Genomic DNA, 15,464 nt, shown 5'->3' with positions numbered 1-15,464 from the left:
TTTGAACGAGATGGGAGTACGAAAATTTCGCAAAATTTTGCTAGCGTAGCACAGATAACAACTTGTATAGTCGCCATGACAGCCATCGAAGCTTCCAGCAGTTGTGTTCCTTATTTCGCTGCAACGTGACGTCATTGATGCGACCGGACCGGTGAGATTCGGAATACGCTGACCACCTCTGCAAGCTGATGGAACCGGTGACATCATAGTTGAAATTCGGAACACCGTGATGCCATCAGATTGCTCAGCGCTGAGATTCGGAATACGCTCTAATACACATACCTGATTTCGCCTGCCAAACCATTAAATACCTCCCACATGACTGAACTGATATCTGGGCTGCCTAAACAAAAATGAACGGCTTAAATCAGATGTACTGTAGGCTATATTTTTTCTTATGTTAACAAAAATGTAACTTCGCAATTGTACTATATTTTTTACAATAACAAAAAATGTAACTTAAAAGTGTCTAACTGTGCGGGGCTAACGTTATTTTTAACGGTTATTTTTCTTTCAGTTTTTATTGCGACGTTGTTGTAACTAGCTAAATATTTCATATCGCAACATATCAGTACAACCAAACACAAAAATGCACTTTCCAAGGCTACTGGGAAGAATATTTCTTTGCTTCCAACATCGAGTCCAAAATCTCGACTTACGTAAAGCTTTTCTTGCTGCCGAAATCCCTTTGCGGAAAGTGCAAGGTTGTGGGTCTAGTGCAAGGTTTTTGTAATTGCCTTTTATTGCGTATTTTGCCTATTTATAATGCCCTTTTGCCTGCCTATTTTAGCTGTTAATGAGGCTTTTTTCGCCTGCCTATTTTAATGTTTCATAATGTCTAAACTTCTGGTCTCTGTTTATGAGCATATTATACTCTGTTTTATATTAGATCACCTATAAATCGAAAGGAACTGTCAGAACTACAATAATACATTTGTGAAATAGGCTGTGTTCTAAGTACCAGGTGAGTAGACAGCTCTTTTCGAAATATTCCTGCAAATTTTGAAGTACAGGTACTGTATTTTCATTTTGAAAAAGCAACTGCAGATGAAACAAGATTAGCAAGTGACAGAAAAACGTATAAGGGTCTGTTGAAAAAAAAAATGTAACTGTAAACTTGGTTTGTTGTTAGAATGCTTACAGAAACACACTACTAGTCCTAATATGATAGTTTATGTAGAATTGTAGACAAAGTGATCCATTGGAGCATTAAAGAGCTACGTGGACCGAAAGATAGACCTGGCACAAAAACTCTAGAAGCTCACAGTCAGAAGCAGTGGAAAAATGGAAGTTCGGAGCAATTGCTATAATAATAACTACAATAACAACAATAATAGTATTATTATTATTATTATTATTATTATTATTATTATTATTATTTATTTATTTATTTGTACTGGCAGAGTTAAGGCCATAGGGCCTTCTCTTACACTCTAGCAGGTGACAAAGAATACAAACAGTGAAAATTTAGCAAAAAGTTAAAGAACAGAATACTAACATATTACAATAATAATAATAATAATAATAATAATAATAATAATAATAGTATAACACAATCGACACTAAACAAATGAAAATAATACCATAATAGAAAAAAGAAAGTAAAATACAATTCTAAAGATTGGCATATAATAAAAGCAACTCAGTACAAATAGTTAGAGGGAAAATGTAAAGAAGAATACAACAAAATGGAATGTAATAAAATAATAATAAAAAAGAAGAAAAAATACGAAAATTAAATAAAATCCACAATAAATACGGTATGATAATAAATTCATCTGGTGATCAAGAGAACAGAAAAGGGGAAAGGAAGGAAAAGAAATATACAGTATATGCTTTCTATAAAACTATCGTAGAGAAAAAGGGCTTATAATTGAAAGGAATCTGAAATGGAAAAGTGCAATTTTAGTTTATTTTCAAACTAGATAATGTCCGACAGTCTCTGACATGTTGTGGTAGAGAGTTCCAGAGATGAGCTGCATGAGACGGTGAAAGATGAAGAATAGAAGGATGTTCTGTGTTTAGGAATGGAGAGTATGATATGGTGTTGTGAGCGAGTATCTATTTCGTGATATGAGGACAAATGTTGAAAACGAGAAGCTAAGTAGCAAGGGTTAGAGTTCTGAAAAATATTGAAGAGTAACGTGAGAGAGTGAATAGTTCTTCGCTCTTTGAGACGGACCCAGGGCAGCATATAATGTCTAATAACAAACAATAAAATTGTCTCCGTAAATTATATGCATTTCCTCATGAGACGGTTCCTCGTATAGGATAAGGAGATTTTTCATTAGATTAGTATTTCGTGTTAATATTCTTATATGGATAGTAAGTGTGGGGCGTGTAAGAAAACTCCAGAATGTGAGGCGGAAGTAACAGGTGGGCAGGAAGGCCGAAGCGACGCTACGCGGACAGGAAACATGTGTCCAGGCGTGGAGTTGACCAATGAGGGAATGTGTGGACTTTGCCTGCGGGTGGTCAGCAAGATGACGCCAAGCCAGGTTCGAAAAAGAGATGATCTGGTATATGTCAGAGAATTGTCAGAACACCGGAAGTAGGGGAGAATCTAGTAACGAGCAATTTTTGAAGAGCGCGTCTTAAGTGACGTAAGAGTAATTATGGCCAATCAGGATGTATAATAGAGACACGTGATTTATAGATAGGAGGGCGAAATTGTATGTTTGGTGGTTGCAAGTAGAGGGTAGATTTGGCAGATAGACAGAACGCATATAGAACGCGTACGGAGAGGTCGCACTCCACATATTCTCGGCGAACCTAACTCGGAAGGATAACAATTTACGGACTTAGAAATTTTTAGTGGGTTTAGTAAGAAGTCGTGTGTTGTATCATTATTATAAGTCTGAATTCTTTTCTCATCATTATTATTACATTAGGAATAAATTGTCATCACGTTATCAACTCTCCGTTATTTTACTGGTGTTTTATAGTACAAAATATATAATTACGTGAACTCAGAAATTAGTCTACCAATTTGTAGGAAGTGAGAGCAGTAAATTATACACTTGGACGCGCATTTCTGCTAATCTGAAACGAACACTTAATAATAATAATAAACCTTCTCATAGTTCTTACCAACAACTTCTGGTGTGCGCTTACATCATTTCAATCTACGAGCACGTCTCCCAAACCCCATGTCCCGACCGTTTTGCAGCTGACCTGGGAATCTCATACTCTACCGGAGTAATCTCGAGGAGGCTGGCGCCAAAATTAATTAGTGTACATCTTTAATTATTGACATCAACGTGCCTCCTTGAGCTACTCTCCATATACGATGGAGCTGGCAGCCGAGGGCAAGGAAAGGCGTCGTGGGCAACATCGACGGCGACGACAGGCGACCGCCGCAGATTCTGGCGCCCCAACGACCACCGACGACCGCCGCACTCACCAGACTTGTTAATAACTTGCGGCAACGTATGTTCGCTACAATATTCTTGAAAAGTTCGTCATTCTTCTGATTTTCGAAGTAAGTATAAGTCTACATAAGTCCCTGACAAAAAAGAGATGCATGTTCTTGATAAGAAATACTGACCCTCACATATCTGCATACAAATGTGTAGATAAGAGACAGAGAAAGAGACACATACAGACAGCCAGCAAAAGGAGAGTCACGGAGTACTCACCTGAACACATTACGAAGGTAGTTATCTGGAAGAATGATCTGACCTCCGCAGCTCTGCAAACTTTCAGCAATGAACGCTGCAATAGTTCGTCCTTCGTCTCTTGCTTTCTTGCAGATGTCGCGCACTTCATCCGCATACATTTTTCCCAAGTCTTTCCCTGGATGGTCCACATCTTTGAACATGCCTCTGTACACATCTGGACAAGGAGCCTATAAAGAAAATATTTCTTTATAACATAGGCCTACCGCAATTATTCCCTTCTTATAATATTTGCTTTCTATATGTCAGAAGCATAAAGAGAAGCTGTCCTCTTGTATTACCACAGTCTAAAGCACTTTCAGAATAAGAAGGCATATAAGGCGGAGCTAGTTCAGGCCGGTCTAAGTCGACTAGCCAGTAACAGTGAAGCAGTGTTGCCTAGTTAAATCGTCGCGAAGTCTCGCTGAAGCGTCGCGTATTAATTTCTTTCTTGTGCGCACAATATTTATGGCTAGGAATGAATTTTAAGCTGTGCTATTCGATAGAGCTACGAATTCTGAACTCAACAGTACAAGAATGACAATTATATGTCAACTGGTTCGCGTGTTATCGCTTTAAGACTAAACAGAGATATCCAACCTACAATATACAGCATATTTTGCTCTGAAGTCCCTCTCTGTAAATGAAGATAGATTTTGTTTACTTTCAAATTCAGACATGGATTGTTTTCTCTTGTGTAGTGTGTAAATTACTGTAACAATGTCTCTGGAAGGTATTGCAAGTGGCTCTGGTGTTTCATCTGTTATACGCAAAAGGATAGTTCTACAGTCACAGGGAAGGAGTATTGTATTTTCTGTGTATACTGCTTATGATGTAGTGCGTGTCAGTTTTTCACAAACAAAGAATCTGACTGCAGAGGCGTGTGGTTTAGAAGTAGCCTACATACGTTATCTTGTATTCTCGGATAGGGCAAAGAGACAATTCAAATAGGCGGTATACAAGTATTTACCTCTCCTGGAAAATAACGCAAAACAAACGTGTTAATTATTTGGACGATTTTCAGAACCGTATGATCGTATGATATTTTAAATAGACTACATGTGTTAGCAGTGCCATTATAGAACGTGGAAAGCAAGAAGAAAGCTGAGAATAACCTCAGATACGATTTTCACTTTTCATTGGAATACTACACGTGGTATAAGACGAAATATTGCTTAAACGTATGAGATATTTGATTGATATTGTAAACATAAACACTCTTGCCTCTTTTTCGATGAGTTATACGAAGAATATTAACAACGTTCTTTCTTAAGAGCATTAAAGAACTTTATAAGATAAGCAATTTAATTACATTTCACTTTTAAAATAAATACAGGCATGCTAGAAACGAGAAGATTTTATAATTCCAAAACTCAATTTCTATTTTAAAAACCTCGCGTTATATATAATACATTACATTTTATACGTTTTTCTAATATACAAATTTACCTTCAATATATTAACTATATTATTGGGTAACGGTTTTCATATTCACTTCTATAATAACTACCTTCACTCGTAGGATATGCCACAGGCCAGAGTGATAGAACATAGAACCCTGGACCTCTAGGTAGGTATAAGCCTGAGGATTAAATTTAATTAGATAGGCTTGATTTAACAAAGTAAAAGAAAGTAAACTTCTATTTCAATATGAGTACTGAATTACACCTACATATGAACAGGTATGTTTATAATCTTATAGACGGATTCTTAGCCAGAATATAGAACCTTGGACCTCTAGATACGTAAAAGTTAGAGAATAAAATTAAATTAGATAGACTTAGTTTTACAGAGAAAAATAAAATAATCTACAGTTTCAGTATGAATACTGAATTATGTATGAACACATAATTATTATCCTTACGTTGCATTATAGCCAGATTCATAACCAGAATATAGAACCCTGGACCCTAAGTAAGGTATAAGCTAGACAATTAAATTAAATTATATACGCTTCATTTAGCAGAGGAAAAATAAATTACTTTTCAACTTCAATATCAATACTAAATTACGTAGGTGGCCCGGGTTCGAATCCCGGTCGGGGCAAGTTACCTGGTTGAGGTTTTTTCTGGGGTTTTCCCTCAACCCAATACGAGCAAATACTGGGTAACTTTCGGTGCTGGACCCCGGACTCATTTCACCAGCATTATCACCTTCATTTCATTCGGACGCTAAATAACCTAGATGTTGATAAAGCGTCGTAAAATAACCCAATAAAATAAAATAAACTAAATTACGTTTCTACAGACATGTTTACGTTTTATTATCGCTAGATTCGTAGGCTGCCTCTACAAACAAACTTTACTGTTCTCGAACCAGGAGATAAACCATGAAAGGAATGTGCTTACTATTGCGTCATCTATTGGAGCGAAGTAGATAGATAATATTAGAGTTATAACGTCAGTTTAAAAATCATGCGCTCTCCTGCATATGTTATTTCCTGTATGGAGGGATTAAAAGACCAGGAGATTAACCGTAATCTAATTTTGTAACTAGGGTAGTATAAAAATGTGTATATCAGTGTTATTGTTTGTGCTGTGAGAGCTAGCCAATAGAGATACGAGTACCCACGTGTGTGACCTTATGACATCTTATGACATCAACATTCATTCACAGCATCACCCCGCTCCTTCTCATTCCCTGGAGACTTTCTCGTGGTTGGAGTACAGTATCTCATCTTTCCTCGGAGAAAAAAAAAAACAATAATAAATTGTGCACTGCTGTACAAGAAAGTCTGAACATTTGGGTAAAGTTTCTCGCCCTCAATTTTTTTTAGGAGAGAATTTCCACATGTCAGATAGTGCAATACAATATACAGCATTCCTTTTTTTAAATTAAGACATTCTTTGTCTGACATTAGCAAAGTAAATTTCTACATATCTGTCACTTTATTTCTCAAGTTAGTCACTCCAAGATCTACTGATCTGTGAAGCGAAGAACAATAAAAATTGGGATGAAAATTACTTCAGTAAGAGTAATTATATTTAAACATTATATACAATGAAGGAACGGGTCTCGACCAATGTTGCCAACTCGATTCTTAAAAATCCGCTATGAGACTGTGCAGAAACCGCTAAATTTCTATACTGTCAATGTAAAATTAGATTATTTTGCCGCTGTGAATGCTAAATATATCCGCTAAATCCCTATATCAGCAATACAAATTTCATAAATTTTATCCGCTAAACTAACACTGAAAAACGCTAGATCTAGCGGGAAAACCGCTGAATTGGCAACACTGGTCTCGACCCGTCCGCTCGCTGCACCCAGCAGCGACTGATTGATATTTTCTGTCCTTATCTGTTGTCTCTGTCTTCCACGTCTCGGACACCGTGCACCGTGTGACAACGCCGTACTGCTGCTAGCACTCGATTGGCGTAGGCCATATGCCTTCTTATTCTGAAAGCGCTTTAGTATATAGTCACGAAGCTTGAGTTGTTGAGGGTATCAGGAACCAGTGGCGGCTCGTGGGTACTGATTTTTTTTAATGGCCTCCTCATCACCCCTTATAGCCATCCGATCCACCCACTTAACTTCTCATCAAGGTTATTATTAAATTATTATCATTATCATTATTTTTTCTTATTATTATTATCATTATTATTATTATTATTATTATTATTATTATTATTATTATAAGATCAATGTCAACAATAAACAGTACATTTTTTGCCCCCCGTTCCCGGGCCGTTTTTCCTCTAATGTCATTGATTTAAAGTCCCCTGTTTTCTTTCCGTCTCCTTTTCTTTTCTTCTGTTTCTTAAATGTATAGGTATGGATCTAATCGGCGATGTACACATCGGTGAGGAAGGAATCCCCACCCTGTCCCATACCTCCAGGCAAGCCGCCCCACAAGCAGTACCCTGCCGGTTATCACTTGTGCGTTTTTTTAGAGGGGGGGGGGGAGACACTGTATTTATATGTTATATATTGTTATAAAAAGTATGATGTTCTCCTGTCCATGGACTAAGCATTTTGTTCTTTCTTCTTCATAATTATTTTTGCAGAATTTAACATCAGTTGTAACCCTGATAATGTGGGCTGTTGTTTAGTTGTAACATAGTGCAGATATCCCATACTGAGCCAAATAATGTAACTTCTATTACGGTGTGGAGGAATATCTAAGAAGAGTACCATTCGTCTTACATCATTCGGGTTGTCTATTTTTGTAGCATCTTGAATGGTACTGTATATCCATGTCCACAAATTTGGTACACAGATAGTCAGTCTATGATGTAAGGTGTCTATGTTTCCACACCTTGTACATAGAGTAGAATGACTAATATTATGAGTGAATTTTTTGGCTTCAGTTGGTATAATGTCATTTATGCATTTGTTTGCACTGCTTTTCCATTCCGTTGGTATCGCTGATATTTTAAAAGTTTTCCAAATTCTATGCCAATTGAAATTAGGAAATTTCATCATTATTGAAACAGGATTATTTTGTAGTGTCGATAAATGTAAGTAAATATCCTTGGTTGTGATGTGTTTTGCATTCTGTATCACGGAAGTTGGAAGGTTTTCAATTATTGTCCTAATTCGTCTGAATATAAAATGTTGTGATAAACTATCGGGTATTGTGACTGATGTCCGGAATATACTTTTTATGAGCAGGGCCTGGCATTTTTTTTGAACACAGTATAGACCCAGTCCCCCTTCTTCTATTGGTTTCCATAATTGTGTTTTAGCTATTTTATACAAAAGCCCGGACCACAAGTAGTAGTTAATACTCAGTTCAATACGTTGAGATATCTCTACAGGCAAGGGCAACACTTGACTGAGATACCATAACTTAGAAAGAACAAGTAAGTTGATGTGCCAGACTTTCTGAAATAAGTTTAAATTTCGATATTTATGTTGAGCTAGAGTATATCGTATTTACGTCAACAATGGTGTCCAATTAAGTTCCAGCATTTTTTGCATATCTGCGTGGATGATCATCCCAAGTATCTTGACCCGAACGTTTATAGGTATCTCCTCGAAAGATCTGTCGACAGGCCAATTCCCCAGTGGTAATAATGTGGATTTTTGAAGGTTGATTTTAGCTGTCGATGCTAATTCATAACTCCTAAGTATGCGTTGAAGGTCTGCCATTTGATTGGGGTGTCTTAATCGTATCACTATGTCATCAGCATACTCGTATGCTATCGTTGAGAATAAATAAATTGTCTTGCGGTATGTAACGAGTGAGATGAGCCTGTAACATCCTAATTAACGGTTCTGAGCAAAGGGAGTACAGTAACATGGACAACGGGCATCCTTGTCTTACAGCACTCTGAAGTTTAATTGGGTGCGTAAAGAACCCATTTATTTGTACTCTGGAATGTGCCTCAGTGTAAAGAAAATTGATGGCATTTATGATTAAGTTGAGTATTTTCATTCTACGCATGATCTGAAACATATATTGGTGATGCATATTATCAAAAGCTCCTTGGAAATCCAAAGATAATAGAGCTGCTTTCTCCTTGTTTCCACTTGCAAGCTGAATAATGGTGTCTCTTATTCCTACAAGATTTTCTATAATCGACCTGCCAGGAACGCCATATTTCTCTTCATTTCCAAGGAGTGATGATAGATACGGCCGGATTCTATTGGCTATTATTTTTGAAAATAATTTACAGTCGGCATCAGTGGCGGCTCGTGGGTATTGAATTCAGGGGGGCTGCATACAAAAATAAACCATGTTACATACCTTATTTAAAGATTAGTTCCATGCGCCTTGTCTTGTAGGTTGCAAACTTTTGAATCATCTTCTTATTAAAATCCGATATGTCATTTAACATAGTCTTTACAATGGAAAACATAGCTAATGCGTCAGTCTCTCTTCTCTCATCGTATTTCTAAGATAGGATTTCACTCTTTTCAAACACGAAAAGCAACGTTCTGGTTCGGAAATTGTCATTGGTATGGTAATAGCTATGTGTAGTAGTTTCACAGCTTCTGAAAATGAGGTCTGCAAGTTCTCATATAGAAGAAACTGCAAGAGCTTGACTGCGTCACTGATATTTCTGAATTCTTGTCTCTGATACAACACAGTGAGTTCTGTTTTTAGTTTGTCTTTATCGAACATTAGAAAAAACTTCACATATACATTTAGGTTATTTTCAGGAAATGAGCTTTTGTAGCATTCAGATTTTTCTTGATACAGAAGAGAAGATAATATCAGATGATCTATGAACTGGAATCGGGTGTTAGTTTGTGTGATAATGAGATCACATACTTCCTTGACTGCTGCAACCCTTGTCTGAATCCCTTCGACCTTACGACGCTTTTTAGGATTTTCATTTTCACAGATCCCGCTGCTCAACATTAATGTGCACTGTTCCGTATTGTCTGTAGCCTATGGCATTAAGAAAGCTTGATATGCAGAGTCGACCTCGGTAGCATAGTCGGTTGCGGGTTCGATCTCGGCCCAGGTCGATAGCATTTAAGTGTGTTTAAATGAGACAGGCTCATGTCAGTAGATTAGTGGCATTTAAAAGAATTATGCGGGACAAAATTCCGGCACACCGGCGACGCTGATATAACCCCTGCTGTTGCGAGTGTCGTTAAATAAACCATAATTTAATTTTTTATATGCAGATTTGAACCTTAGAAATATCTAACTGGCGATGTTGTAGTTGGTTTTATAATGTATCTACATGGTACATCAATAAATGAAAAACTGAGCCAGAAATTGAATTCAGGATCTTCAAGAGTACGCACCAGGGCGCTTGCCTCATTTCTTGTAATGTTGTTAGATGTTTCAGATTCCATTATGGTTTGAAAACATTCTAGCAATGGCTCCTTCTTCTCGTGAACAACATTTACTGTTCTTATTTTAAAACTCCATCTTGTTACCCCAGATGATGGAATTGTCTTTGAAACACATTAATCTAATACAGACTGTGTGGAGATCGAGAGAAGAGAGCAGTGATATTGGATAAATCAGCAAAAAATATGCGAGCCTTTGTGTTTTGTTTAGCGGCTCTTTCCATTATGAGGTTCAACTGATGGGAACTTAATTTCACATTTCTCCTGAATTGTTAAGGTACTGAACTGAATAGACTGTAAATATTGTACAGAATTAAACATTGTTGCACTTGTTATGCTCACAACATTAAAGAAAATGTATTTAAAACTGCGCGCTACTGACAAGCTGCTGCAAATCTTGCAGCTCCTGGAAACGCTGGATTCATGGCCAGGGGCAGCAGGGGGAGGGGTAAAACTAACGCGCAAAGCATCCGAGACGAGGCTGGCAGCTCCAGGGGAGGAAGTGGCTTCACCCATAGTCCTTGTCTCTAGTTTCGCTCTGGCAGCACCAGGGGAGGAAGTGACTTCACTAACGATTGCGTGCATGTCAATTAGAGCGAAATTTAAAAAAAATTCGAGCCGCTAAATGGAGACTGTATAATAAATGTATTTCACAACATAAAACGAGACAAGAGCCACAAATGTCTGGGGGTGCTGCAGCTCCGCAGCCCCCCTTCGAAAGCCGCCCCTGGTCAGCATTCAGAAGTGTAATAGGACGAAAATCCTTCATGATTGTTGGAGTCATCTTCTTGGGTATTAGGATGATAATTCCTTCGTTAAATCCCATGGGAGAATCAGTCGTACACAGCAATTCGTTCATCAGTCGATGCATTTCCTGTTTAATGATGTCCCAATATTGTTTGTAGAAGCTATAACCGATTCCATCCGGTCCAGGTGCAGAGTGTTTACTGGAAGTTTTTATAGCTTGTGAGATTTCATCAAGACTTATGGGGTTTGTTAGTAGATTTATTTCCTCCTCCGGGATGCAAGTTGTTATGTGTTCTAATACTGTAACTTGTTCTTTTTCGTCAGATGGTTTATATCCAAATAACCGAGTGTAGTATAATTCTGCTTCATGTAGTATCTCTTTACATGAAGTAATACGACGATTATCTATTGTTGTTAGACTGGAGATATATTTCTTTTGACCTCTGTTCTTTTCTGTCGCAATCTGGTATAAGGATGTCCTCCTCTGTGGTTGTTTTAGTACGTGATCGAGTTTTGACTCCTTCCATAATGTGTTCTTGAAATTGTAAAATGCGGTGTTTTATTTTCTTTATTTCATCTTCGACGTTCTGTCCAGCTCTTTGCTTCATAATTAGTTCCTGAAGTAATGTGTTGTAGAAGTCGCTCATATTTCTTCTTTCCTGGGCTTTCTCCTTTCCAATTGATTTGAAAAAAGAACTAATGGAGGGTTTATAAATTCTAAGCCATTTTTGTAATTCAGTCATATTTGAGTGCAGTGCTCGTCTTTTTGCTATTTCCCATCTTTCACGAAACTCATCTCGTATGTTGTCGTCATATAACCACGCAGCATTCATTTTCCAGTATCCGCGACCACATTTAGGAATAATATTATTCACTTCCATTTTAACTATGAGGCAATGATGATCACTGAAGGCCACTGGGCTTACACGCGCATGAATCACTCTTTCTTTGTGTTGTTTAGAAACGTAAATTTTATCTATTCGGGAGGCCGAGTTACCGCGGTAGAATGTAAACTCTACGTAGTTTCCATGGCAAACTTCCCAAGAATCAAGCAACTGTAAGTCTTCACAAATTCTTTTCAAACCTGGGGACGGGTTATAGGCGCCTAATTGGTCTTTAGCATTAAGTACGTTGTTGAAGTCTCCTCCTAGGATGAGCATATTGTATTTGTGTCGAAGATAGAAAGGAAGATCTTCAGAAATCACGCGTTCCCGTTCCGTTCTACTATTTGTTCCTGATGGTAAATAAACATTAACTATCTGTTCATTGGCTTCTGTTAAAATCGATAAAATTCTACCACTGGGATGAAATTCAGATTGTTTGATGGGTAACCCGCTTCTATATATTATTGCTGTTCCTCTATTTGCTTCTCCCACATTACTTATAACATTGTAATTTGATTGCAGGAAGTTGAAATTATCAATGTTCACTTCTTGCAATAGTAGGACATCAATATCATTATTGTATATAAATGAACGCAACAACTGTTGTTTAGGGAGGCTTCGTAAACAGTTTATGTTAAGAGTGGCATAGTTGCGAATTAGATGCATACTAATAAGAAGAATAAGGATAGAATTCTTAAACGAATATGAAAACATAAGGTAATCAATATCGTATTTGTTGTTTCTTAAGAGAACACTAACCTGGTATGTACATTGTGATCCAGAATCTTAACCTGTGTGACGTTTTCAGCATCTCACGTTCCCTCAGCTTCGTTAGGTTTGGGCGGTTTTCAGAGCTTTAATTTCATCTGTATCCATTATTCGCCGGTCTTCTTGGAGAGCGGATTTTTCGTCAGTGCTGTCCTTCTTGCTTCCGTCTTTGGTGCGTCCATATATCGCATATGGGTGCGGGCGTTGGGTGGTTTTCATTTTATTACTGGTATGAGTCGCGAACATATTTTTTTCCGTGGAGGTAACATTAGGCCCCGATTCACGTCCTCTTAGGCGTGGGTCTCGTGGAAATTCATGTTGTGTTTGTTTCATTTTCTTAACGGGAGTTTCTTCAGACTGTTCCACTTGTTTACTGCGATCTGCATTGGGTAACAGTTCTTCAGGAGAATGGGGCGGTTGCACTATTGTAGGGACGGAAGTTGTTTCCATGCAATCGTCAGTTGTTACTTGTGTGGTGGTGGGCTCCTTCTCAATCTCTGTATCTTGTGTCTGGTTTAATTCGCCTAGCGTATGATGAATGGTTGTAGGTGTCACTGATTTTGCCATTTCGGTCTCCGAGGACGTGTCGGTCTCTTCTTCCGCAATCTCTTCCTTGTTCGTATCCATATTCTCTTGTTTACTTTCTTTGCTTGTGGCTTCTTCTTCCTCAGTCGCTCGTGTTGACTCCAGTACATTAGATGGCCCACCTCGTACTACATCACTTAGCAGGGGTTTCCTTCCTGTAATGTTAACAGGCAGATTAAACTTTTTATTCGGACATTGTGACCGTAGATGTGATTCTTCCCCACATATGTGACACAGCTGGGGTTGTCCTGGATAATGTAGTATGGCAGCATAGCCGGCAATGACCAATTTGATCGGTATATGTTTCTTGATTTCAATACGAACCGCTCGAACACCATTACGTACAGGGTATTTATATTGTGTACTCCAAACCTCTGGACGAACGTTTTTCACAGTTCCGTATGACGAAAGAGACTGAATCACTGTATTATCGTCTATTTCTGGGGGTAAGTTAAATAGTCGCACTGTAACCATGTTGACATCCGTACGCTGTAGAGCCACTTTAACTATTGTTCCGTTGTCATATCTAAAATTAACTGGGTCTGTATATTTATTCATCAATCGATCGTAATGAATCACTGATACCAATTTTATATATATTGACCTTTCCAGTGTATTCAGCTGAATCATTTCAATTTGGTCTGCTGTGATCTGTAATGTTTCATCAATCCAATTATGGATTTCTAAAGCCGTCGGTCTTTGCGCTTCACTTGTAAACACTATTTTCACTGTATTTTTACTTTGTATCGTAGTCATTGTTTTTGCACAATATACTTGAGAATACAAAAAAAAAAAATAATAATAAAAAATAAATTAATAAATAAAAAATAATAAGAAGAATATAATATACAAGAAACTAACAGAACTGTTGTATGTTTCTGGATTATCTTTTATGAATATGAATATAACTATGAACTTAAACTCTCACAACACTACACTTCACTGAACGGCACCAGCGATGTGTTCACTACCAGCTCTATCGAGCAACTGGAATTCAGAGGGGCTGCATACAAAAATAAACCATGCAAATTATCTTATTTAAAGATTAGTTCCATGCGCCTTGTCTTATGGGTTGCAAACTTTTGAAATCAACTTCTTATTAAAATCCTATGTGTCGTTTAACATAGTCTTTACAATGGAAAACATAGCTAATGCGTATTTCTAAGATAGGATTTTACTCTCTTCAAGCACGAAAAGCAACTTTCTGGTTCGAAAGTTGTCATTGGTACGGCGATAGCTATGCGTACTAGTTCCACAACTTCTGAAAATGAGGCCTGCAAGTTCTCAGATAGAAGAAACTGCACGAGCTTGACTGGATCACTGATATTTCTGAATTCTTGTCTCTGATACAACACAGTGAGTTCCGTTTTTAGTTTGTCTTTATCGGACATTGGAAAAAGCTTCACACATACATTTAGGTCATTTTCAGGAAATGATCTTTTGTAGCATTCAAATTTTTCTTGACACAGATGAGAAGATAATATCGGATGATCTATGAACTGGAATCGGGTGTTAGCTTGTGTGATAATGAGGTCACACACTTCCTTGAGTCCCGCAACCCTTGTCTGAATCCCTTCAACCTTACGACGCTTTTTAGGGTTTTCATTTTCTCAGATCTCGCTGCTCAACTGTGCACTGTTCCATATTGTCTGGCATTTAAAAGAATCGTGCGGGACAAAATTCCGGCACACCGGCGACGCTGATATAAGCCCTGCAGTTGCGAGTGTCGTGAAATAAATCATAACTTAATTATTTCATATGCAGATTTGAACCTTAGAAATATCTAACTGGCGATGTTGCAGTTGGTTGTATAATATATCTACATTATGCATTAATAAATGAAAAAAAAAAAAAAAAAACTGAGCCAGAAATTGAATTGAGGATCTTCAAGAGTACGCACCAGGGCGCTTGCCTCATTTATTGTGATGTTGTTAGATGTTTCAGATTCCATTATGGTTTGAAAGCTTTCTAGCAATGGCTCCTTCTTCTCATGAACAACATTTACTGTTCTTATTTTAAAACTCCATCTTGTTGCCCCAGCTGATGGAATTGTCTTTGAAACGCATTAATC

At 37.7% G+C, this 15,464-nt stretch overlaps 1 protein-coding gene across 2 annotated transcripts in view; it reads right to left on the bottom strand.

Moving 5' to 3' along the window:
- Positions 1–15,464, bottom strand: part of LOC138698192 (5-phosphohydroxy-L-lysine phospho-lyase) — a 167,427-nt gene that overhangs the window by 20,817 nt on the left and 131,146 nt on the right. For both annotated transcript variants that reach the window (XM_069823954.1, XM_069823955.1), the window contains exon 5: positions 3,639–3,847. In XM_069823954.1, coding sequence (XP_069680055.1) covers positions 3,639–3,847 — 209 coding nt within the window. The remainder of the gene's footprint in view (positions 1–3,638; positions 3,848–15,464) is intronic.

The sequence above is a fragment of the Periplaneta americana genome, chromosome 4 (assembly GCF_040183065.1).
Source record: "Periplaneta americana isolate PAMFEO1 chromosome 4, P.americana_PAMFEO1_priV1, whole genome shotgun sequence".
Classification (NCBI taxonomy): Eukaryota; Metazoa; Arthropoda; class Insecta; order Blattodea; family Blattidae; genus Periplaneta; species Periplaneta americana.
Note: the sequence above shows the minus strand (reverse complement) of the source record. Positions and strands in the feature narration are given on the sequence as shown.